At 45.0% G+C, this 26366-nt stretch overlaps 1 protein-coding gene across 1 annotated transcript in view; it reads right to left on the bottom strand.

Annotated features, from left to right (window-relative positions):
• The window catches only part of PCSK2 (proprotein convertase subtilisin/kexin type 2), a 119738-nt gene that overhangs the window by 10793 nt on the left and 82579 nt on the right, over positions 1-26366 (bottom strand). The window contains exons 6-8 of the mRNA XM_083730340.1: positions 18693-18769; positions 13976-14064; positions 10352-10527 (exon numbers count right to left, since the gene is read on the bottom strand). Coding sequence (XP_083586466.1) covers positions 10352-10527; positions 13976-14064; positions 18693-18769 — 342 coding nt within the window. The remainder of the gene's footprint in view (positions 1-10351; positions 10528-13975; positions 14065-18692; positions 18770-26366) is intronic.

The following is a 26366-nucleotide window of genomic DNA, read 5'->3' as shown; positions in this document are numbered from 1 at the left end:
TGTGTTATAGAGGGAAAAATACGGTAGGTTAATGGGCTAAAATTGGCCACAACTTTATTGGTTACAGGTAAGAGCGGTATTGGCTTAGGTATTGGTCCTATCCAACTATCCCGCTTCAACCTGTTTGCATGAAGACCGGGAAGGGTTAACACCAGCAGGGGGAGCCCTGCTGTTGCACATCAACTAGGTACTCCCCCGGAGTGACCGCTCGGGGGCATGCTTTGTGACCTGACCTCCATAGGCTTCAGATGAGGCAACACCCCCCGGAATCCTTTACCGGACTACCCTTCAGTAAATGGGGGAGGTGATAGTGCTCCCCACCACCACCACATCTGCATAACAATACCCCTACCAATGCCTAACCACCAAAACCAAAGGAGTTGTGACGATTTGCTATGAGGTAGGCGAAAAACCAAATGGTTGGTGCAAATTTGCCAAGTGGAAAAAATTCCTACCAGGCCCCTTAAAGCGACTAATTGAGGTCCATAGCAAGGTCAAAGAGAAACCTTAAAGGGTGGGTGGGTGGGAAACAACAGCAGCTGCGCAGGCAAAAGAGGGAGACCCCCGGGGCTGCGCTTGCCTTAAGTGAGGCCAGCCACACACCCCTAGCCAGCCGATTGGCTGACTCAGGGGATGACGCAGCCCGAGGATTCCCCTGATCACGCGGGGGCTGGAAACAGCCTCCGCGTGCGAGATTGGGGGCGTGAAGCCCGCAACCCCACCTCCTCCTTATGTCGGAAGTGGCTTTCTCATTATTAACATGGGGAACTGCAGATAAATTCACAGCTACCCAAAGTGACACATGTATTGAGTCCTACACACCTTTCTTTGGGGCAATTATTTTGTGCTCAGGATGTTCCCCTTTAAATCTCTATTTTCTCAGTACACAAAAGAATTTCCCAGCAGTTAGTAAGACATGAGAGAGAATCGATTCCAGGGATAATAAGAACAGAGCCAGTGTTTAGTTGTGACGGACACAAGTCCACTTAACCTGCTCTGCCCTTTGGTTATCTGGCAGTCAGGTGCAATTGGAGAGTTTATGCTCGAAAGCGTCCCTGGTTTGTTAAGAAGGCTGAGTAGCTTTGACACAAATATGTCTGTTTGACAAAGAAAAGAGATATGATAAAGCAACTCTACAATAGACCAGGAGTGGGGAACTGGATCTGGCTGCCCACCTATCAGCAATCTGACATCACGCTGATGTTTGATGGCCCATTTTCATCCGCACCTTGAAATTCAACCATGTTGGGTGAGTGACGCTTTGAAGCCGTGACAATCAGCTGATCATCAAGGCTTCACAGCCCAACTGACAGCTCTCTGCAAGCACTGATGATCAGCTGTAACTAAGCCTGCAGCCAGAAGTTCCCCAGGGTTGCAATAGACAAAAATGATGGGGCTCTTTAAACAGTGAAGGGTGGGACAGAGAGAGCTAAGAAGAGCGGTAGGATCACCTAGCCAGAAAGAATTTCTGTGTCCTATCAAAGGCTGCTTTGGGCAGATCACCATCATGGACTGAGGGTCTAATGAGACAAGATGCCCATTCACACAATCAGCAATTGTTACGACCCAAATAAACCATCAAATATTTCAGACTATTTAAATTTAAATTTAATAATAATAATAAAATAATAGATTCCGGTTCAATACCACAGCCTGGAGGATGATGGAAGCATTCAAATTGATCAAATATACATTCCCATGTACCACCAACTTCTCCCGAAGTGGCCTGACTTGATGTATGTCTGAACATATATCGAATGAAAAAGCACATACTCATTTTTTAAAAATCTTAGATCAGGTATGGTCAAAAACTCTGGAAAAATAAGAAAAGTTTATCGACATACAATCATGCCTGGAATGTATACGTGTGTGTGTGCGTGCGTGCGTGTGTGTGTGTGTTTCTCAACTTCATAGGTTTTTGGTGGGTGGGCAATAAGCCAATATTATAATAGGCCCCTTGCAAGAGCTCCTCTGGATTCTAACTAAGAAGCTGTGCAAAAGGGAATCAAAACCTAATTCTGATTTGAAATTGCAAATGGAAGATAAAAAGCTCCTGCTGTTTTTTTCTTTATAATGGCAACATAAAGCATCTGGATCATTTTTATACAATTGTAGGGATGTGATCTGAGTGTGTGAAGAAATAGAGCACACTGCTTATACAATGGTAAGAGCTTCTAATTTGTCGAGGCTCCTCTGAATAAAGCATATATATATATATATATATTACTAAGTTCATATATATATGAAACTACGTACTCCTCATTCTTGGTCCCTCTTGTTGGACCCAGAAACATTCCATCTTATGTATCAAAACCAACTGATACAGATTCATTGGGTCAGATTTAAGAGCTGGATGGCAGAAACAATAGCAATTGGTGGCCCAGACTTGCCAACATTTGATCTGTATTACCACTTGCCAATAGTGAAAGTAAGGTGAAAGTGGAGAGGAGAAATGCAAAATAACCTAATTTAACAGATCTTCTGGAACAGGAACTGTATGTAAAGATGCAAGGTGAAAACTTCCAAATTGAGAGGTATGCTAGTTCGGGAGTGGCCAACTCCCAAAAGACTGTGATCTACTCATAGAGTTAAAAACTGGAGGGTTCAGGTCAAAGTTGTAGCTTCTTTGGGGGGAGTCAGTGATCTACCAGTGATCTATCACAGACGTCCAGTGATCTACAGGTAGATCACGATCTACCTTTTGGACATGCCTGTGCTAGTCCATAAGAGCATAAACTTTGCAAAGGCAGGGGTTCTAAGACCTGTTGCCATCCAATCAATAATGGCCAACATTGACAAAGAAGCTGCCTTTCACTCACTGAAGACACTGAGGTAACACTTATAAGAAGGTCTGATCAAAGAGTAAAGATATAGATATGTGAGATATAAATGGCAATGCAATCACAATTCCAGCTGTAACAGCACACCTGGGATGTCAACAATCACCAATAAGGTAAATGAAGGATCCTAAAATGGGAGAGAAATACAAGGTGTGTCTGGAAAGCTCGGTGAATGGTCACAGAAATCGGACAGCAAGAATTATTTGAACATACCATCAGCATCGGAAACCAACAAAATGCTCACAATTGGGGAAGGAGATGAAGCTGTAATTCGGAAGACAGTGTATGAGTGGTTTAAGCATTTCTGTGAGGGACGGCAAACCATCGAAGATGACTCTGGGTTTGGCAGAGCAGACCATCAACGAGCAGAACGGCGGCAAATGTCGACAAGGTTCATGAGTTATTGATGCGGAAGAATTGCATATTCTGCGTGAAATCGTCACTGAGGTTACTAAGTTGTCCCACCCTCCACATTCTCCCGATTTGGCCCGATTTCTTTCTTTTTCCAAAACTGAAATCTGCACTGAAAGGGCATGACTTTTCCAACATTTCACACGTCCAAGCTGCTGTGATGAGGGAACCAAAAGCAGTACAAAAAGAGGACTTCTCCAGAAGTTTCCAACAGTTCTACAAACGTTGTCAACCATGCATTGTATCAGAGGGGGCCTACTTTGAAGGCATGTAAAGCATGGGTACGCAAACTAAGGCCCAGGGGCTGGATCTGGCCCAATCGCCTTCTAAATCCAGCCCGCGGACAGTCTGGGAATCTGCGTGTTTTTACATGAGTAGAATGTGTGCTTTTATTTAAAATGCATCTCTGGGTTATTTGTGGGGCATAAGAATTCGTTCATTTCCCCCCCTTCAAAATATAGTCCAGCCCCCCACAAGGTCTGAGGGACAGTGGACCGGCCCCCTGCTGAAAAAGTTTTCTGACCCCTGCTGTAAAGCATGTATGTTCAAATATTTATCGCTGTCCGATTTCTGTGACCATTCACCAGACTTTCTGGTCACACCTTGCATTAGGCTGCCGCTGGACTTGAAACATATATGAATAATCTGGGGTTGACATGCAGAGAAGCTGCATTGAGTTCAATGACACTTACTCCCAGGTGAGTGGGTTTAGAACTGTTGTCTGAATTCATTTTAATCTTAGCTTCTCGGTGACTTATTCAGTGACTTGCATAGTTCTATGACATTGCTACTCGTATTTTCCAACTGCATTTTTGTTCACCTTTAACAATGACAAATCCAGTTGCTCATAACTGCAGCTAAAGGAAAATGAGAACAGCCATTTATTTTTTAACACCTGGGTTTTTCCTTCCACTGGAGAACCCAATTACAATGCCTTGATTAGAACATAAATTCTTAATACTTCCCCTCCAGGCAATTTCCACCTTTGCAGAATTTTTTGTGCCTTAGGCACAGCCATCTGACTGAGGCAATATAACATTCACTGGCAATGCAGGAAGGTAGGTACAGATGACATAATGCAAATTGTGATGAAGTTCAGACCATAGCCTTAGTAAAAAAAAAAGTTTGATCTTTTTCCAAGAGTGACTTCTTTTTGAAAAACCTGCTGATATAAAAAGCCAACCACACACACACAGCAATTGGCTGGTTGAGAACTTTTCTCCTTTAAACAAGGATAAGTTGAAACTGGATAAACACTGTTCATGAAGCCACAAATATATAAACCAAGACAATATAAGCAAGTTCAAAGATCTTGGGTGTAGCGTTAAAATGGAAACAAAGTTGAAAAATCATCATGTTTACAAGGCATGATTATCTTCATTCTTACAGAGCATCCTCCTCTATCTTGGTGTCCTATAGATGTTTTAGATCAGGCATAGGCAAACTCGGCCCTCCAGATGTTTTAGGACTACAACTCTAGCTAACAGGACCAGTGGTCAGGGATGATGGGAATTGTAGTTTCAAAACATCTGGAGGGCTGGGTTTGCCTATGTCTGTTTTAGATCACAACACCCAGGAATGATGGGAGCTGTCCAAAATATCTGGAGCACAACTTGGCTGAACCTTGGCTTCTTCTGTGCCCCTTCTCGAATACTGAGAAGTATCATTTTCAATTTAGAAGTGCATTAACATTCCCGATGTGCCTCTCTTGCTCAGCCAACATTTCAGTTCTCATTATCTATTCATGAGTAATCAAATTTGTATATTAAATTCAAGCTCTGGTTGGCAAAGGAAGAGTCCCCAATGTTTATTCACCTTGGAGTTATGTTAAAGATCCATGACATTTCTGTAGAATAATTACTTTCCTATTCTGAAAATAGTCCTAATTGGATTTATATTATGCATGTAACAGAGATCTCAACTATGCAGAGAGGGAGAAAGAAAGAGGGGGGGATCACATAAAATTAGAATGTGAAGGGATACAGTTCTTAAAATAATAATAAACTTCATAAAAAATACACTACTTCTAAAGTGTGCAAAAAAGACTTGTTTTCAATTATTTTTCTTCTCCAAGGATGCCAAATGAACTCACCAAAGCTAGGATGCTACTTGAATCCACCAAAGCTAGATTAAAAAAAAAAGGACTATTTTTTTATCCTATGCAGACAAAAATATTCAGCATCAAACATAGATGGTAAGGTATAGATCTAAGAAGTGGTGGAATTATTAACTATTCTGAAGGGGTAGAAAACTTCAAAACTAATATCTGAACACCCCTTCCTCAGCCAACATTTCTTTCTTTTCTTTTTGTAAACTTTTCATTTATACTTTTCATATTTATACATTTCATTGATTTTACAATCATTTTGACATTTCAAAACTTGACCTCCTTCCCCCTCTTTCTGCGGTTTCTTAAATTTATTTTCAATATCTTCTGCATATTCAAATTAACTTAATTTGCTCATTTATCCATCTTTAAATATATACTCATATGAAACTGCAGGTTATTACAATAATCCTGCCAATGTTCTTATATGTTTACAATTTATCTGTAAATATTCAATAAGCCATTTCCATTCTTTTATAAAAAGTTTGTTATCTAGATTTCTTATTTTTCCGGTAAGTTTTGCCATTTCTGCATATTCCATAAGTTTTTTTATCCATTCTTCCTTTACTGAGACTTCTGCTTCTTTCCACTTTGGGGCAAGTAGCATTCTTGGTTCTGTAGTAGCTAGCTTATGTAAATAAATTTCTATACAAGTTAGGTAGTTCTGTCCCTATAATTCCCCAAAGAAAAGCTTCTGTTGTTTTTTAAATAGAAGTTATTTTGAACATCCTTTTCAATTGATTGTATATCATTTCCCAGTAAGCTTTAACCTTACTACAAGACCACCACATCTCAGCCAACATTTAAAACCTGACAGGTAACTGCAGGTATTATTGAGATGTGATTAACTTGATAGCTGACTTTTCCAGATACATGATTATTTTGAGATAAAGGATTATGATCTCCATCTATGAGACTGCTACAAAACTGAGAATATTTTGCAGGTTGTGCTTTCTGTCTTTAATATCCCCCTTTTTTGCCAGGTTAGTACTGCTGAAGCTTTGAAATGGAACATCGTAGCAGGGGTGCTAATTATCTGACTTTAGCAGCAACCACTGAGAGCTTTCCAAAGAAAAGAAAGGCTTGGATGTTTCTGTGCATAAACGAAAGGCAGAAAATACAACAAAACAGAAGAGAAGAGCATCCGGGGGGGGGGGGAATATATATAGTCATAGTTCCCTTTTTTAAGAAGAAAATGCTTAGGAGCAAATCCTACACAAATCCAGAGGGGAGTCCTTAAGACAGTTGGATGTGTTGGCTATTTGCAGTTTAGTAGCACTGCAGAGAGCTTGCTGGGGAGACCATGCATAAGAAGGAACTCAAAAATAACTTTAACAAGGTTTTAATAACAAAACAAAAACTCCTTTTACACTAAAGATAACAACAACAAACATGACCCATGACCCAACCACCAGCCCATCCCCCAGGGTAAAGGGAGGGCTAGGTGCTGCTCTTTGCGTGGCGAGTTCCCGCCCCCCACCAGGATAAATGAAGACACGAGACACCATAATTAAGGTTAATTGGGTGAATTAGGCCACAACTTTATTGAATTCAGGAATGAGAGGCATTGGCTTAGGCATTGGTCCTATCGACTATCCGGCTCCAGCCCATTTGCTGGAGACATGGGGAAGGGTTAACACTTTATCGGGGGAGTCTCCTGCCGAGGCACGTCGACTAGGAGCTCCCCAGGTCACCGCTCGGGGGCGTGCCTTTGGCCCACACCTCCATAGGCTTCGGACAGGGCCACGCCCCCCGGAGTCCTTTAACGGACCACCCTTCGTTCTCTGGGGGGAGGTGATGGCGTTCCCCCCCCACATCCTCTTAACCCCTTCTTACCAATGCCTACCGCCAATGCCGAAAAGTTGTGACGAGTTGCTACGAGGTAGGCGAAAAATCAAAAGGCTACAAATTGCCAATTGGGAAAAATTCCTACCATGCCCCTTGTGGCGACAGACCGAAGTCCATAGCAAAGTCAAAGACCTACCTAAGCCTACCTAAAGGGAGGGAGGGTGGGAAAAACGTGAGGGCTAGCCGGCGAAAAGAGGGCGAGCCCCCTCTGTGCCGGCCCTAAATAGGGCAGGCCATGCCCCCCCCAGCCAGCCGATTGGCTGGCTGGCTGGGGGAGGGCAGACCCGGCCGGGATTCCCCTGTTCTTGCAGGGGCTGAAACCAGCCCCCGCTCACGTGGGGGTGGGCGTGAAGCCCGCAACCCCACCTCCTGGGCAGGCCGGAAGTGGCTTTATATACTATATCCAATTGCTGACACAGCTTAATTAACACAACCTAGCAGCACCTGCTATGTTTCGCAGCTGTAAGACTGGGTCTCGTTATTTGCCCTGGCCCTTAAAGACATACACAACTTGTGAAACAATAATGAACCTTCCCATTTTAAAGTGACCATTCATCAGGATGCTCTCATTTAAACCTCCTTCCAGAAACTTCTGAATCTCAGTGTTGCCAAATGCATCGCTCTGCCTTCCTTTGGACCACATCCGTGAGGCTGAGGGTGGGGGTCTTGTCATCTGGCAGCCGAGGACCTCCATACACACTGCCTAGGCCAGCACCCCAGAGAGGTCACTTTGGTGCTGCGAATGCAGCAAAGGAACAACACTGGAGGAAACCGTTACGGGTTACTGGTCTCTACAGCCATGGCAAGTGCTGTGATTCTCCAGCGGTGTGACTTCGCCCCGGAAGTGAACTCCATTTTCTCAAGAGACAGACTGACACCAACAACAATAGTTTAAAGAAGTCCCACATTTGTCATTCATAAGACTCATAACCAGAGGTGTCGTTCCCACCCTGGGGTTAAGCTGGGCACATCGCAGCCCCACCTTTCTGGCTGTTCATGAACAGAATATAGTTGTACCTTGGTTCTCAAACTTAACTCATTCCGGAAGTCTGTTCGACTCCCGATACCGTTCAAAAACCAAGGCACGGCTTTTGATTAGCTGCAGGACCTTCCTGCATTCAATTGGAAGCCACGTCGGACGTTCGGCTTCCAAAAAGCGTTCAAAAACCGGAACACTTACTTTTGGGGTTTTGGCGTTTGGGAGCCAAAACGTTCAAGTACCAAGGCATTCAAGAACCAAGGTATAACTGTAATGGAAGCAGGGGCGCCGACTTATAAAAAATATTGGGGGGGCGGGGGCCCATACCGACTTATAAAAAATATTGGGGGGGCCCAAGACCTCCAAACCGCTGCTGCTGGGGGAACGACCTTAACTGAACCTGTGAGGGCCCGCCGATTGGGCGGTGAATATTAATGAGCTAGGGGGAATCCCCGCTTCTCGCGGGGCTGACGCCAGCCCCGCGAGATTGTTGATGGGTCGAGAGCCCGCAACCCCACCCCCTCTCTAGATGTTTTTTAATACTGAATGTATTTTAAAAGGTAACTATCGTCAAACAAGGAAAATAAAAAATACCAACATAATTTTGTGATTTTACAAAGCATAATATAACTAATAATTTTCTTAAATTATTGGGGGGCAGAGCCCCCCCAAACAAATTTTTGAGGGGGCTCGGGCCCCCTCAGGCCCCATGGAGTCGGCACCTATGAATGGAAGACCTTCTCATGTTTGATTTGGCTGCCAGAACAGGTCACAAGAATCATAACGGATTTCAGTTGACTAGTTTGTATTCCAGACAATGTCAAGCCCTACTCAAACAGTTGCCTGTATGCTCCACAAAATGGGAGGACAAGACGAGAGGATTGAAATAGTCATTTCTATGGAATCCTGCCCACAATCTTTGTAATCCAAAAGTTGCTGAGTAAAACTCTTTCAGAATGGACTGGAATCCAGAAAGGTTTAGATTAGCTTGCCTTTTAATACAATTTGCAACAAATTGGGGAAGTTCACACTGTGGAAGTTCCCCATGTTTCATCCCTGACACCTCCTTTGTCCTCTTCATGCCCTTGTGGGCTGTGTCAGTACAAAGCACCACACGAGATCAGCAAGGAACATGGAAAGGGCTAAGATTTATGACTCATTAGGGCCGAGCTATGAAATATATTTCTGCCATGCTTGGATATTATTAGCAGGTTAAGTTCACCGGAAAAGATGTGAAAAGGTTTTTAGTGAGAAATCATCACAGACAATAGAAAGAAATTATTTGGGTGGAAAATGAGCAATTGTACAACAGTTCTGCTAGATCTCCCTAGATTTACTGTGCAGCCTAAATAAGTTGATATACTATCACTGTGACGATTGCAGGGAGAGAAGCTACTCTTAACAGCATCCTAAGGACCAAACCAGAATACCATGATTAGCAACCATATCTCATAATAATAATAATAATAATAATAATAATAATAATGCCAGGCACAGTCCCTGCCCCACCCAGTTTTCATTAGGAGCACATAAAGCAAGCAAAGATCCTCTTGTGTGGAAATTAGAATTACAAAAAAGTTCCTATTTGCACCTATGGGAGCTTTCCCCCTCATATGTGACCATGGGAGCTTTCCTCCCAGTGCTGTCATTCATGGTGGTGGTATGAAGGGTTAAACTTCCCCTCCCTGTGTGTTGCAATCTTAATACAAATTAGGGGTCCTGTTCCTGGTATTTTAATATTTTGATGTAAAACAGATGTAATTGCTAACTGTTAATCAATCTAACGTGATTTTGGCCTTGTGATGGCAATTGCAATGAAGAGGGATGGGTGAAAGGGAAAATAGAAAAATCACTAACCAAATTAGTGGAGCAAAAATTCTCAGTAATTCTGAGAGTTGGGTTTATTTGGAGGGGCAACGGCAATCTCTCTCCCTCTCCCAATGGCATAGACTTAAATGGAATAAAGAATTAAGTAGGGAAGATCCTTCAGCCAATTTAGTGATATATAAGATCAAACACAGAGAAGTTCTAGGTTTGATCTTCTTCATTAGTGAATAGGTTAAAGGACCTTCCCTGCTGATGCTTTATCCCATTTGAGCTCTTTTGATCACAAAAGGTTAAACATCACAGGGACATGATAAAACTGTTTTAAACCAGACACATTACCTTATTCACACCATCTGCCATGGCTTGTAAGGTGAGCTCTCTTGGTCCATCCACAGTCTTACCATTATCGGTCGGGCCCCAGCTGGCACTGTAAATATCTATTATTTGAGGCATGTGGCTGATCGAGGAAGCTTCTATGATGTCTGTCATGAACGGCTGATCCAGCATTCGGATGCCTGTGGATTTAAGCAACGTAAATGTGGACAGTGAGCGGAGGAAACAGGTCTCAAGGTCACTAAGGTCTCTTGACAGGTGTAAACCCTGCAACACCAAACTTGGATCTGCATTGTCTTTCACAAAACATGATCTCATACACAACATTGGCAGAGGCAGGATTTTCTGAATGCAAAGCTTTGCAGTTAAAAAAAAGGTAATCCAAAAGCCTGGCTGGGTCTTAATGGAAGGTAAGGTAAAGGTAAAGGATCCCTGCACAGTTAAGTCCAGCCAAAGGCAACTATGGGGTGCAGTGCTCATCTCACTTGCTAAGGGAGCCAGTGTTTGTCCACAGACAGCTTTCTGGGTTATGTGGCCAGCATGACTAAAGTGCTTCTGGCGCAATGGAACACTGGACGGAAACCAGAGTGCACAGAAACACTGTTTACCTTCCTGCCACAGCATTACCTATTTATCTACTTGCACTGGCATGCTTTTGAACTGCTAGGTGGGGAAGAGCTGGGACAGAGCAAAGGGAATTCACCCTGTTGTGGGATTCAAACCACCAACCTTCTGATCAGCAAGCCCAAGAGACTCAGTGGTTTAGGCCACAGCACCACCCACGTCCTTAACGGAGCAGCATAGCCATGGCTCCATCCACAGGCCCATCACTGCACTATTTAGGCAGTTGGTGTGGGGTGCAATGTGAGGAGGGGGAAATGCTTTTTTGCTATGGTAGAACCTAGGCTGGTGCAGGAAAGAGGATCAGATTGGGCTTATTGCTGTCAAATGTCTAAAGCAGAGTTAGCTCAAGATCCATTGGATCTTTGTGTTAGTCTCTCTCTCACACACAGGGAGGGAGGGAGCAAGGTGGGAGAGAGAGAGAGAGAGAGAGAGAGAGAGAGAGAGAGAGAGAGAGAGAGACCGCACACACCCATTTGTTTCCCATTGGCTACTCTGGCTGCTGGTACTGATATTGCTGGAGGTAGCTTCTGCCTGCCCTTGGGTGGGCAAATTGGGGAGTTCCAGACAGGGAGGGCTCCCTTGCTGGTCCCCTGCTGGCAGAGGCTGGCAGATCCAGGCACCTCATCAATCCCCTAGCATGGCAGATGGGATGTTTGGATTGCTCTGCCCAAAATGTTCTGTATTTTTAAAAAAACTATTTTGATGCACATATTTTACTTCAGATCGATTACAGCAGTAACAGTAGATCAGCATCATGTAGAAATGTGTAAAGTTGGAAAGGAAATGGTCTCTGTTGAAATTGTTAGACTGAGCATATGATCTGAAATGCAGGGAAGCCCATGCAACTTGAGAAGAAGAAGAAGAAGAAGAAGAAGAAGAAGAAGAAGAAGAAGAAGAAGAAGAAGAAGAAGGAGGAGGAGGAGAAGTTTGGATTTGATATCCCGTCTTTCACTCCCTTTAAGGAGTCTCAAAGCGGCTAACATTCTCCTTTCCCTCCTTTCCCCACAACAAACACTCTGTGAGGTGAGTGGGGCTGAGAGACTTCAAAGAAGTGTGACTGGCCCAAGGTCACCCGGCAGCTGCATGTGGAGGAGCGGAGACGCGAACCCGGTTCCCCAGATTACGAGACTACCGCTCTTAACCACTACACCACACTGGCTTTCCAGTGAGGATGGAATTGGAAAGAGCCCAGCTTCCTAGCTATCTACTGCCATGCTTTTAACTCATTGAACTGATCTATGTAGAAGCAGTCAATGGACCAAGGTGACAGGATTCTGGGCTATACCATTTCAGACTCAATAAGTGGAGGTTCTCTTATCTAGAAACCTACCCGCATGCAGCAGAACATCAGAAAGAAGTTTCCACTCAAACTGTCCCTCTGGTGTGCTCATTTCCTAAAGGGGTTCCAGCTCTTTTGGTGCCCTCTTCCCTTTGAAATGAGCTTTTCCAGCTTCCTTCAAGAGCTCACTGCAAGCTTTTACCATTACTGGTACAGGTCTGACTGGAAAGAGAGTGAATCATTTGCTACCATCCCGAAACTGACTTGGAAAAATCTTTCTTTGTCAGATTTTAGCTGGCCACTTGATGGTGCTGTAGTCCTCAACAATAACCTGGTTTGCTAAATGGTGAGCTTGTATGTGGCTGCAGTCATTTCCGCCTGACACATTATCGCTCCATCAAAGGGGCAAATGGAGCTGTACTTTATAAATAAAATAGGAAACAGCTGCCTGCATTTACTGGCAGCAGTTTTCCAGGGTTACAGCCAAGGGCCCTACCTGGAGATGCCAGGGTTCAAAGCAAATTCTCTACCACTGAGCTACTATCTCCATTCTTGGTGAAAGATGCCTGCCAATAATTGAATCCCAAAGCTATTTGTTTTGGATACATTTTAAAGCAGTGAGGGCCTACGTTTGAGGTAGGTGTGCCACGCAACTCGACTCCACAGTGAGAGACAATTCCACCACTTGGTTCCACAAACTGCTACTGGCGAGATGGAGAAACCTGGTTTACAGAAGAGAAACTTGCAACCTCCCAGAAATTGTTGGACAATAACTCCCATCATCCCTTACTATGGTCCTAGCTGCCTGGGGCAGGCAAGGTGAGGCTTCTAGAGAAACTCTGCAAGGTATTAATCAGGCTGCATCTTTCAAGTAACAATGAGAGACGTCGGTCACTTTGAGCAATTATGTGCAATAAGAGAGCAAGACATATGGTTTTCATGTATTCAGGCCTGTTTTAAGCATATGCGGCGCTTGGGTGCAAAGATCCGCCCGGCATGTTCCCCCCCACCAGGTTGCCCAGTCCCAGGCGCGCAGGAGGGCAGGCCTGGCCAGCCTGCCATGGCGCTCCGACCGACAGGCGGGCTCTTCCCCGGACTCAACTCTCGGGCCCCGGACTCTCAGCCTGGCGCCCCTGAGAGCCCAGCGCCCAGCACCCCTATCACCTATGGGTAAGACGGCCCTGCATGTATCTTGGGAGGAAGGAAGTGCAGGATGGAAAAACTGGCATGAAGACTGAAACAACTAGCTATGTTGTGTACACACACACACACACACCCCTGCTCCATTCACCAACCCTCCGCGAATCCCCCTGGCATGAACACCCTAGTTTCCCTTTCCCAAACCACACCTCGTTTTTCACCTTCCCAACTACGTTTCTGAAAACAGTTGTCTTTTCTATTGTTTAGTTCTGCTTTGCAGCCGTTTTCACTTTCACATCCATGCCCCCCTCCCACTCCTTTTTTTACACACAAGCCGCCCCCAATGGTACCCTCTTGCACCTTCCTCCTCCTCCTCTCACATATTGTGAGTGCTAAGCACTTTTCTCACTTTCCACCCAATTCTGAAGACACCATCACCTCCCATCCTGTAGTTCCTTTCATGCCCTTGGTTTGATCTCCACACCTCAGAAGAGTCACATATCTGCTCCTTGCCCCGTTTTTAGATAAAATGGCAGTTTTGCCTCTGAGAGCAACCTCAATTGTGTGTTCCCTGATTTATCCCATACCTGCCACTTTTGAATTATATGCCACTCCAACACCACAGATATTGTTGTTTGCTGCAGCAGATACTTCCCCAGCACATCTGGTTCCATGACTGTGGAGAAAGACAGAGATTCCTGTCAAGGCTTCGTATTAGCATCAGAATCCACAAAAGCTTGCAAAGGCACTGGGTAAAGATTTTTAAATCAAACAACAATCAAGAAAATGACTTTTTTGTTGTGTTTCCTGGAGCCCAGAGATCATGATGCACATTTGGACTGAGCACAGTGAGGGCACTTGCAAACTGACCCCACTGCATCTCACCCATTCTATAATGAAAACTTTGCTACAGTAATGAAACAAGTACACTTGTCTGTTTCTGGCTGCTTGCTTTGTTTTACTCTGCTTTGGTTTCTAGAAAATGTATGTGCTTTTTCACCTTCCAACGAAGCAATGGGGCAAGGGCCAAACCAGCTTTTCCCTATTTTGTTTTGCAGGAGAAATTTCCCCTGACAGCACCGGGCTTTATTGGAACTCTATTAAAGAACTGTTGGAGAGGCTTCTATGTTGCTAGGCATCTGCGGTCTAGCATCTGTGGACTGCCTGTTATGCATTACACAGGTTATACTATTGCCTATCATCTTCTATAGATCCTAGGGCAGGAAGGCTGCTGACCTCTCAGATGATCTTCATCTCCCCCAGACGAGCCATCTATTCAGTATGCACAAAATTTACGGCAAGGTTAGGCTACATCCAGTCTTAATCAAACATTAATTCTGATAGGTTTACAGGGCAGTTGTATGACAATGAGAGTCCATGCTGATTTTCTTGTGGGGTGTTTGCATGTCTTCTTGTTAATAATTCCTTTGTCCCACATTTTTCAGTACACTTCCCCATTACTTTCCTAAATAATAAGTCTTACCTATTTCATTTTTCACTTTTTTGTCTTTATGGGTAATACTTCTGTATGCTTTTATTTCTTGTTTTGTTTAAACGAAGCATTAATGTGTGTGTGTGTGTGTGTGTGTGTGTGTGTGTAATATCATGTGCTGGATCAGTCTAGGGCTAATCCAGATTTGTCCTTGCCCACTGTTTTCCTTGGGAAAACCTGATTTTTACTAATTGGAGCAAATGACAATCAGGGTTTTTTGCAGATTGACGTTTGCTCTGATTTATCACTAAAGAGCAGGTTTTCCTGGGGGAAACCACTCACACCCGTGCCTAGAAAGTGTGGAACAAGGAAAAAAACTACTTGGACCCATGCTTTCTACGCAAGGGACAAGTGCAAGTCTTGATGAGCCCCTACTCAGCAGTGGCATGCAGAAATCTAGTCCAAGCCGAAATCTGTCTCATTGCTAGATGAATATGAGCTTCTGAACTAGAATGGTAAACAGTAACTAAACGTAATTCTTACATGTGCTGTTGCAGACTTCTCTCCTAGACATCTAATTTATGGAATTAGGGCATATAATAGAAATGCAGAAGCCCAATGATCTTTGAAGTCCCAGAGTTGTGCAACTCTTCACTAATTAATTACAGCACATTAGCTAAATGTCAGGTGTCATCTCATCTGCAAATATATGAAAACTTCCATGTTATCCTATGCTTCTGGCAGAAATGGCACAAGTACTAACGAGAATGTGCCGACACATCAGTCATTTTCAAGAGCAACTGCAGAAGGTGTGAATGTACATATGTACATGGAATTGCAACGTGTCACCCTGGGAAGGAACTGTGTTGGGAAATCTGTCACAAACATCTCCCTAAGATCACAAAATTCGGAGAAGTGGCGATTCTGAAGGATAGAGTTGGAGGATGGATGGCAGCTAACAGATTGAGGTTGAATCCTGACAAGACAGAAGTACTGTTTTGGGGGGACAGGAGGCGGGCGGGTGTGGAAGTTTCCCTGGTCCAGAATGGGGTAACTGTGCCCCTGAAGGACCAGGTGTGCAGTCTGGGAGTCATTTTGGACTCACAGCTGTCCATGGAGGCACTGTTACCATAAAGCAGCAATGCTGCAGCAAGCAAAGGCTCTAGCAGCTCAGTCAGCTGTAGGTGGCTGCAAAGCCAAACAGGATGTGTGTGACTGTTGCCATGGAAACAAAGGGCAGTCCATTCTCCTTATTGAGCACCGGATGTGAGCTCAGTGTGTGTCATATGACCTGTACAGGATGTACATGGGTGGAGTGAGATTCTCTCTGTTGTTCAAAGAGTGCAGACATCTTTATCTGTATGGCTGCGAAAGACAGAAATAAAGACATGTAAATACGTTTCTGTCTGAGTCTGATTCCCCTCCCTGGGGAGCAGGGAGGAGGAGAAGCAGTGGTGTGTTTTTCTCACAGTCTGGGAAAAATCGCCGAAACGGACCTCATCTGTTTTCCTGCCGGGAGTCGCAGGAGGGAGGTCAGAAAGGAATTCAGCCGGTGCCTGGAAGACTGGCACATCCCTCTGACCGAGGCAGAATTCCAACAAATGATAGCAGAGGATGGTTTCTTCGATCCATGGGAGTCTGCATCAAGAGTAGCAGAGCTACTGTATTCATCGCTCCATGGAAGCCTGAAGTGAGAGGCTGATCCTCTGCAGCCAGAAGCTGACCAGACGAAGCTGACAGCCAAGCCACGGAGCCCAAGGTATGAGATTTTCGGGCTTAAAAGTGTGAATGCAGATTGATTCATTCTCTGCTTCACGGGGAGCAGTGTTTGGGAAAACAGCTCCAAGTGAGAAGAGGCCTGCATTCCAGACATTCTTGTGGTTTCCTGTCCAAGGAAAGGAATGCACTGTTGCCAAGCAACGCCCGTCACTGAAGTGGAAAGTTACTCGAGAGGGCTGGACAGTCAGGCTGTGCCTCAGAGAGGCAAAAACAACCTATGTTTTGACTAGGCTCTAACGAACTGTTGGAAGGGGCTTTCCAATGCAGCCAGTGTCAGAGCTGCCAGGTGCACAAGAGTGTAAACAAACCAGCTTTTGGATTTTAGAGGCTTGTGTTTGAGAGTTAATGAAAGGACTCAAAATGGATGCAAAGAAGGGAGGTTTGTCTTCTCCAACCCTCCTGACCAATGAGTCTGATTCCCCTCCCTGGGGAGCAGGGAGGAGGAGAAGCAGTGGTGTGTTTTTCTCACAGTCTGGGAAAAATCGCCAAAACGGACCTCGTCTGTTTTCCTGCCGGGAGTCGCAGGAGGGAGGTCAGAAAGGAATTCAGCCGGTGCCTGGAAGACTGGCACATCCCTCTGACCGAGGCAGAATTCCAACAGGCACAGGTCAAATCTGTGTCCAGGGCAGCTGTTTACCAGCTCCATCTGGTACGTAGGCTGAGACCCTACCTGCCTGCAGACTGCCTTGCCAGAGTGGTGCATGCTCTGGTTATCTCCCGCTTGGACTACTGCAATGTGCTCTACGTGGGGCTACCTTTGAAGGTGACCCGGAAACTACAACTAATCCAGAATGCGGCAGCTAGACTGGTGACAGGGAGCGGCCGCCAAGACCATATAACATTGGTCTTGAAAGACCTACATTGGCTCCCAGTATGTTTCCGAGCACAATTCAAAGTGTTGGTGCTGACCTTTAAAGTCCTAAACGGCCTCGGTCCAGTATATCTGAAGGAGCGTCTCCACCCCCATCGTTCTACCTGGACACTGAGGTCCAGCACCAAAGGCCTTCTGGAGGTTCCCTCACTGCAAGAAGCCAAATTACAAGGAACCAGGCAGAGGGCCTTCTCGGTAGTGGCGCCCTCCCTGTGGAATGCCCTCCCACCAGATGTCAAAGAGAACAACAACTACCAGACTTTTAGAAGACATCTGAAGACAGCCCTGTTTAGGGAAGCTTTTAATGTTTGATGTATTACAGTATTTTAATATTTTTTTGGAAGCTGCCCAGAGTGGCTGGGGAAGCCCAGCCAGATGGGCGGGGTATAAATAATAAATTATTATTATTATTATTATTATTATTATTATTATTATTGCATTTCAGTTTATGAACGAGGTTCATTCGCATCAAAATGTGAGCAGAACCACAATTTCCCTTTCCTTACTTTGGACACAATCCAGCCAAAGTGAAGCATTAAAAAATAATTCCACTGAGAGAGTTGAGCATTTGCACAAACCTTTTGGCCAGAAATTAATGTGCCTGTGTGCCTGAACAGTGCTTAACTTTGGCTGAGAGAAGCCTGGTTCTTCACTCCTTCTCTAAGACAGCAAAGGTCATTGTGCAGAAGAAATTTCGTCATGCCAATAATGTCACATTAGACATGCGCTCTCCACATGGGTGCCCAATTGTGCAACCATTTCATGCACTTGATCTTCCGCCTCCTCCTTTTCTTTTTGGAAGGGAAGAATCGTGAGAACTGGGAGTTTGCTTGGAGCACCTTCATCACCATTTTGAAACTGCACTCGTTTAAGTCCAGTTGCCACAGCAACTGCAATCTTGAAAGAAAGAAATTGCTCCAAAAGTGCAATATTTTAAAATAATGAAAAAATAATTTTCCATAAAATACGTACGCTATCCAAAATACATACTTTTAGATACATTTTTTAAAAAATTAAAAACACAAGAATGATACGGCAAAATTTGGTGACTTGCACAAACCAAAGAATTCTGATCAGCTTATTAGAATAGGGAGTGAAAATCAGGTTGTTTCATTTGAAGATGTGGACCAAGCAAACTGGCAAAAGATTGAATTGGATCAGAGATGCTATGAGCAAAGTTTGTAAATTCCCAACAAGGAAAAGGATTGGATGTGCTTCTCACCTGTTAAACCAATCATCTGTATAGCGGGGATACGGATAGGGGTCGTTGCTGCTGAAATCATAGCTGGCTTGAGCATTCTGAAAAACACAAAAAGTAGGACAAATAAGCATTAATAGATATATAGAGAAATTAATGCGCATCAGCCATGTTTATTCATTTATTATCTATTGCTTTAAATTTATATCCCACACTTCCTTCAGACAAAAAGGGCCAGAGTGCCAAACACATATGTCAGGGGAAAATACAATCAATGTGTTTTTTAAATAAAAAAAAATAAAAACATATTTGAAACAGAAATTTCTGGAACAGCAATGGGATATCAGCTATGTGCAAGGCATGATGGATAATACCAACAACTGGGAGAAAGAAAGAATAATATCTTACAAGGACAGGAAGAAACACCACAGACAGAATAATTGCTACACACAGGAAGAACAAAGATATAGTTTGAGTTCCTCACTTGTAGCTTTAATGTGTCAACATGAATAGAAGTTATTAATAGTGCATGTGTTGTATAAAGGATTATTGTTATGACTGGATGTACCTTTGAAGGTGACCCGAAAACTACAACTAATCCCGACTGCGGAAGCTAGACTGGTGACAGGGAGTGGCCGCCAAGACCATATAACACCAGTCCTGAAAGACCTACATTGGCTCCCAGTATGTTTCCGAGCACAATTTCAAGTGTTGGTGCTGATCTTTAAAGCACTAAACAGCCTCAGCCCAGAAGGAGCGTTTCTACCCCCATCGTTCAGCCCAGACACTGAGGTCCAGCTCCGAGGGCCTTCTGGTGGTTCCCTCACTGCGAGAAGTGAGGTTACAGGGAACCAGGCAGAGGGCCTTCTCAGTGGTGGTGCCCGCCCTGTGGAACACCCTCCCGTCGGATGCCAAGGAAATAAACAACTATCTGACTTTTAGAAGACATCTGAAGGCAGCCCTGTTTAGGGAAGTTTTTAATGTTTGATGTTTTATCGTGTTTTTAATATTCTGTTGGGAGCTGCCCAGAGTGGCTGGGGAAACCTAGCCAGATGGGCAGGGTATAAATAAATTAGTAGTAGTAGTAGTAGTAGTAGTAGTAGTAGGTCCAGGGATCAATCTCCGCCATCTCTTTCTGAGATCCTGGACGGTTGCTGCTAGTCTAAGCAGTCAATACTAATCTCAACGGACAAGCAGTCTGATCTTCTTTAAGGCAGCTTCCAATTAGACAGAAAATATTAGACAGAAAGAATATCCTTCTGCTGTTTAAATATGTCTGAAGTGAAGACCAGAGAAGCTGTCTTTCAGACCTGCTGCCTTCTTTTGCCTGGGGCAGGGAAGGATCCACGTGTTGTGGGCCACCCCTCTGTTACCAGGCAGGGTCTCTAAAGATGGCCTGGGGCAGCGATTGGTTCCCTGGGTTGCTGGGGTAAAAGTTATGTTGCAATTTTGGTGGGAGGGGTAAAATGTTTAAATACTCTGCACGCAGCCTGGAGCTTTCTCTTTGCTGTGTGCAACGGATCACCCGCCCACCCGCCCTTGAGTAAGGGGTTGTTGCATTGACCTTGCTATGCCTGTCATGGGGTCGTCTGCTGTTGGGGCAGGGGCCTGGTAGGAATTTTGTCCATCTGGCTGATTGGCTGGGCCATTTGGTTTTTGCCTACTGCATAGCAAATCGTCACAACTTGTAAGGTTGCGGTTAGGCATTGGTTATAAATTGGTGGAGGAGGGGTTAGGATAGGCTGGGCCTGCCCCTCCGTGGTTGCTGCGGAAAGGGCATTCCGTTAAAGGAATCCTGGGGCTTGCCATCTTTTCGTCCAATCCCTGGAATGGGACTAGGGCCGGCAAGCCTTCGGGGAGCATGCGGATGAGAAAGACTCTCCTCCCTGAAAGAGAGGGGAGTGGTTGTGGACGGGAGCCCGAGCACCGCTCCTAGCAGGGGGCGTTGCCCCCTGCCTCCAGCTCACCTGGCTGGCACTCACGCCCCCCCCCAGTGGCCGTCCAACCAGGTGCCATGGGGGGGCGTGTCCAGCAGCCTTTATGCTGCAGTGCCAGCCTCCCCCCCGGCCTCATTTCTTTTTGTCGTCGTAAATCGGGCGGTAGCCCGTTGGGTGCGCTTTATGTATGGCCGAGTCATTTATCATGACCGTATCCGGATCGGCAACCAAGCTTTATACCGGAATGACGGCGTCCACTTATCGGATCTGGGGAACGACATTTGGTTAGCTAGTGTCAGCAGAAGCATCTGGGATTGGTTGCAGCGTTGAAGGTATTGGCGGCGAGCCTTTAGCTCGGGTGGCGGTTAGGCATTGGAATAATGTGTTGTGGTGTGTCGAAGTGCTAGGTGTGGCCATCGCCTATGCCTTCAATTTCTAGGGGTATTCCGTTAATGGAATCTGGCGGTTGTGTATTCCGTCCGAAGCCTGCTTGGCGGGAAGCCATGGCACGACCCTTGGTGACATCAGGGGTGAGCCTATAGTTGGATTAGCATCAACAGGTGATGAACCCCTGGTGAATAAACCCACTTGTTTCGCGATCCAATGCCCAAGCCAATACCTTTTCATTGCTGTAATCAATAAAGTTGTGGCCTTTTCTAGCCCATTAACCTTATATCACATGTCCCTGTGTCTTCATTTTACTTCACGGGGGTCGGGTCCTCGAACCACAAAGATTCTCCTCCCTGAAAGAGAGGGGAGTGGTTGTGGCCGGGAGCCCGAGCACCGCTCCTAGCAGGGGGCGTTGCCCCCTGCCTCCAGCTCACCTGGCTGGCACTCACGCCCCCCCCAGTGGCCGTCCAACCAGGTGCCATGGGGGGGCGTGTCCAGCAGCCTTTATGCTGCAGTGCCAGCCTCCCCCCCGGCCTCATTTCTCTTTGTCGTCCTGGGCGAGTCACCCACCCTCCACTCCCTTTGAGTTAGGGCTTAGGTCATTGGCCTTGCTATGGACCTTAGGTTGGTCGCCCCGGTTGCCCGGGGGGCCTGGTAGGAGTTTTTCCATTTGGCATTAGGCTTTTTGGTTTTTTCGCCTACCTCGTAGCAATCGTCACAACTTTTTGGTGGTATTGGTGGGTAGGTTAGGCATTGGAATAATGTGTTGTGGTGTCGAAGTGCTAGGTGTGGCCATCGCCTATGCCTTCAATTTCTAGGGGTATTCCGTTAATGGAATCTGGCGGTCGTGTATTCCGTCCGAAGCCTGCTTGGCGGGAGGCCATGGCACGACCCTCGGTGACATCAGGGGTGAGCCTATAGTTGGATTAGCATCAACAGGTGATGAACCCCTGGTGAATAAACCCACTTGTTTCGCGATCCAATGCCTAAGCCAATACCTTTTCATTGCTGTAATCAATAAAGTTGTGGCCTTTTCTAGCCCATTAACCTTATATCACGTGTCCCTGTGTCTTCATTTTACTTCGCGGGGGTCGGGTCCTCGAACCACAATTGAGGGTCTGTGACTCAGCTCCATTTCTCCCCGACTTGATTTCCCCCGCACTGTCTTTCGGTGGTGCCCGGAAGTCAGTTCTGTCCCCAGGCGGGGGGACAGATAGTCTTAACCAATGCCTAAAAAACCACTCACAGTTTTGTATTTAAATAAAGTTGTGGCCAAAATTATGCCAAAAACCTTAAACAAAAATTAAGTGTGCGTTGTGAGTTATTTGGGGGGTGGCTTGGGGATCTCGACACACAAGCAACCTTGCCAAAAGAAGATCAGAGCTTCCCCTACCCTTTTATGAAAATATTGTGCCATAGTGTGACCAGTAAGCCCAGCTGTTTCTCCACTGTGGCAGTAATGACACAGACAAAACAAATGACCAAATGTGGATAATTAAATTTATACATTTGCTTTCTCCAGCGGGAGAAGTGTTTCTGAATAAAGAATTAAAAGAAACCCATGTATTATTCATAGGAAGGATTTGAGCAGATTTGAGAGGAAATTAAATCCAGCCTCTAATTCACCAAAATCTCTTTCTCTTAACAAATAACAGATTTTCACCAAATGCCAGACTCCTTGCCTAACACATCACCTTCAGCTGTACCTCTTCCAAGATGTACCATTATTTCTGTCGATTATAAGAGCTCCCTTTGCATCACCCTCCACATTTGATGAGACCTATTGCAGTGGTGGGCTACCCCAGATGTTGCTGGACCTCAACTCCCATCACTCCCAGCCAGCATGTCCAATGGTCTGAGATGATGGGGCAACATCTGGAGGATCTGGAATGGGGCAAGGGTAGGGTGGAACAGCAGCAAGGGGAGGGTTATGTGATTACACTGGCAGGAATATCAGACTGGCTTCACGAGTGTGCCTTCACAAGGGACCGCCCCCTTCCACCATATACCGTATTTTTTGCTCTATAAGACTCATTTTTTCCCTCCTAAAAAGTAAGGGGAAATGTGTGTGCGTCTTATGGAGCGAATGCAAGCTGCACAGCTATCACAGAAGCCAGAACAGCAAGAGGGATTGCTGCTTTCACTGTGCAGTGATCCCTCTTGCTGTTCTGGCTTCTGGGATTCAGAATATTTTTTTTCTTGTTTTCCTCCTCCAAAAACTAGGTGCGCCTTGTGGTCTGGTGCGTCTTATAGAGCGAAAAATATGGTAGGTAAAGCCCAGTGACCCCAATGTCAAGAGGACAATGTTTTGGCATTTCCACCACACCAGTCACTGATATGGAGGGCCACAGGTTCCCTACCCATACTCTATGTTAAGCCTTTGAGATTTGCTTAAAACTGCACGCTCAACTTGGGACTTCTGTGTGTAAATAAACCTTCCAAGGAGTTCCCTGCATTTGATTGTGAACCCAGTGAAACAACAAGAAGAAATGGATATATGCAGGCCACACAAACAAACAAACACATTCTCCATGCCCACAGCAGTTCCTCCACACTCTCTGACCTCTTCACAAAATTTAGACACAACCCCTACACCTGTGATAGGATGCTTAATTCTAGGTGGAGAAAAGGAGACAATGAGCTGGAATGGATGTGCTTATGAGGAATAGAAAGGTGGGGAAAGGAGATGTGTGAAAGTGGCAGTGGAGACTGAGGAGGCCTTTTGGGGGCACAAGGGAGGGCAGTGCCACCATAACACAAAAACATGGGTCCAAGGTGTGGATCCTCATCATGTTTGACAAGGCATGACTCCCAAGCCACCATTATATTAAAGCTGAGATTAGCTTCCATGGATTGCAAAGTAGAGACTGCCTATTCCTCACTTGCCATGGTCACCATGGCACTTGGATTCATTCCAAAGAGTTCATATTTTGTGTCACTGGCAATAATGGATTTGTAATTTTTACAGGCCACTCCACGGAGGCAGATGTGATCTGCAATTTGATGGCAGCTTGGGAGAATGACGTGTAAAAATCATGCAAATGGTACAAGAAGATACATATTCTATTTTATTTTTAGTTTTAATGTATTTACAGTGGTAACTTGGTTCTCAAATGCCTTGGTACTCAAACAATTTGGAACCCAAACACTGCAAACCTGGAAGTAAATGTTCCAGTTTGTGAACATTTTTCAGCAGTTGAATGTGTTCCATTTGGGTGTTACACTTCCGTTTTGAGTGCTTCACCGAGGTCTGTCAGTTTTTGCCATTTATTTTGCATTTTTGTTTCTGCTGCTCTTTTTTTTGTGTGACTGTGTGGAACCCAGTTCAGCTAGTGAGTGAGTGAGTGAGTGAGTGAGTGAGTGAGTGAGTGACTGCAGTACATTGTTGATTGCTTTCATTTTATGGAGCAATGGTCTCGTTAGATAGTAAAAAATATGTTAAATTGCTCTTTTAGGGGTTGTTTGTAAAAGTCTGGAATGGATTAATCCATTTTGCATTACTTTCTATGGGAAAGTGTGCCATGGCTTTGAATGCTTTGGTTTTGGAAAGGACTTCCAGAATGGATTAAGTTTGAGAACCAAGGTACCACTGTACTTAGTTTACATTGCATACCTCAAACAAAACAGTTAACAATAACAATTCCAAAACAACTGAGGTGCTGAGTGGGTTGCATGGATTATTTTAGGGGATGTAAATATAAATATAGTTACAAATCATGATTTTGAAATTTCCTTTTGTGGTTCAAATAGTCTTGTTTCCATGTATAAGGTATGACGTACCACTGTGTGGCATCATAGTGACTTCTCCTCTGATTTCTGCATTCTTCCTTTTCCATGCCCTGTGGTAGCCAGTGACTGGCTCCCACACCACTTTTTTAGAATTCCACATGTGCCCACCAGCCTCAAAAGTTAATTGATTCAAATTGGCATTTTGTGTTAAACACCAACAGTATAATAATATTGGAGCAGCAGCTGTGGGAGGTGAGGGGGAAATCCTGGAGTTGGAAAGGCATCATCAACAACAACTGCTTGAGAACTTAATGGCGTACTCATTCATCCCCAACATTTTCAGAATCTTCCTGAAGTTAACAAGATTTGCAACCCTCGTTGCTTGTTTTTCACAAAACTCAAAATAAACTAAAAGACAAAAGCCGACTGCTAAGCTTTGATTTTTAATGTGACCCTGACTAATCTGGAAACATGACTTTTCAGAATAGAAAGGAGAACTGAGGGTAAAAATGAAGGGGTTTATTGTTAAGTACTCGCTGTGAGATCTGCACTTATTCATTCTAATTGCAGAATGTTCTCCATGCCAATTTCTTTGCAAGCTGGTTCAGTTATGCAGGTTCCTTTCATGCCCCTCTAATCACCCTTGGGTTGTCCAAGCACAGGGCTGCCAATACTCTATGCATTTACTTAGGCTGTTACAGTGCATACCTGCTGTTTCCTGAAAGCTCAGAGCAGATCACTCCAGTTTTTCAACTGCCCTTACAAAAAAACAAAACCCTGTGTCCTTATCCGTCCCTGGACACCCCGCCCCCGCCAAAGCCACCTCCCCACAAAAGGTATGACCTGAAGGTACATGAGGCCACTGCTTTGCTAGCTGTTGTTGTTATTTAGTCGTTTAGTCGTGTCCGACTCTTATTGACCCCATGGACCAGAGCACGCCAGGCACTCCTGTCTTCCACTGCCTCCCGCAGTTTGGTCAAACTCATGCTGGTAGCTTCAAGAACACTGTCCACCCATCTCGTCCTCTGCCGTCCCCTTCTCCTTGTGCCCTCCATCTTTCCCAACATCAGGGTCTTCTCCAGGGAGTCTCATGAGGTGGCCAAAGTATTGGAATCTCAGCTTCAGGATCTGTCCTTCCAGTGAGCACTCAGGGCTGATTTCCTTAAGAATGGATAGGTTTGATCTTCTTGCAGTCCATGGGACTCTCAGGAGTCTCCTCCAGCACCATAATTCAGAAGCATCAATTCTTCGGCCATCAACCTTCTTTATGGTCCAGCTTTCACTTCCATACATCACTACTGGGAAAACCATAGCTTTAACTATACGGACCTTTGTTGGTAGCTGTAGGTCTGGTCAGTTCCTTGGATGAGTGACTGCCTGAAAATCATGTGCTCACTGCTTAAGATAGATTCAGTGATGGAATAAAGGCAGGATATAAATCAGGCGTGGGAAACATTGGGCCCTACAGATGTTGGTAAACTCTGACTCCCATCATTTCTGGCCACTGGCCATCCTTGGTAGGGCAAATGGGACTTGTATTTCAGCAACATCCAGACCAAATGTTCCCCACATCTGATACAGATGTGAGAACAAAGTAAGAAATTCAAAGGAGAGCAGCAGCATGGTCCAGACAGACATTCAT

The sequence above is a fragment of the Podarcis gaigeae genome, assembly GCF_964106915.1.
Source record: "Podarcis gaigeae genome assembly, chromosome: 3".
Taxonomy (NCBI): Eukaryota; Metazoa; Chordata; class Lepidosauria; order Squamata; family Lacertidae; genus Podarcis; species Podarcis gaigeae.
The sequence above is the reverse complement of the archived record's forward strand: the minus strand, read 5'-3'. Positions and strand labels throughout refer to the sequence as shown.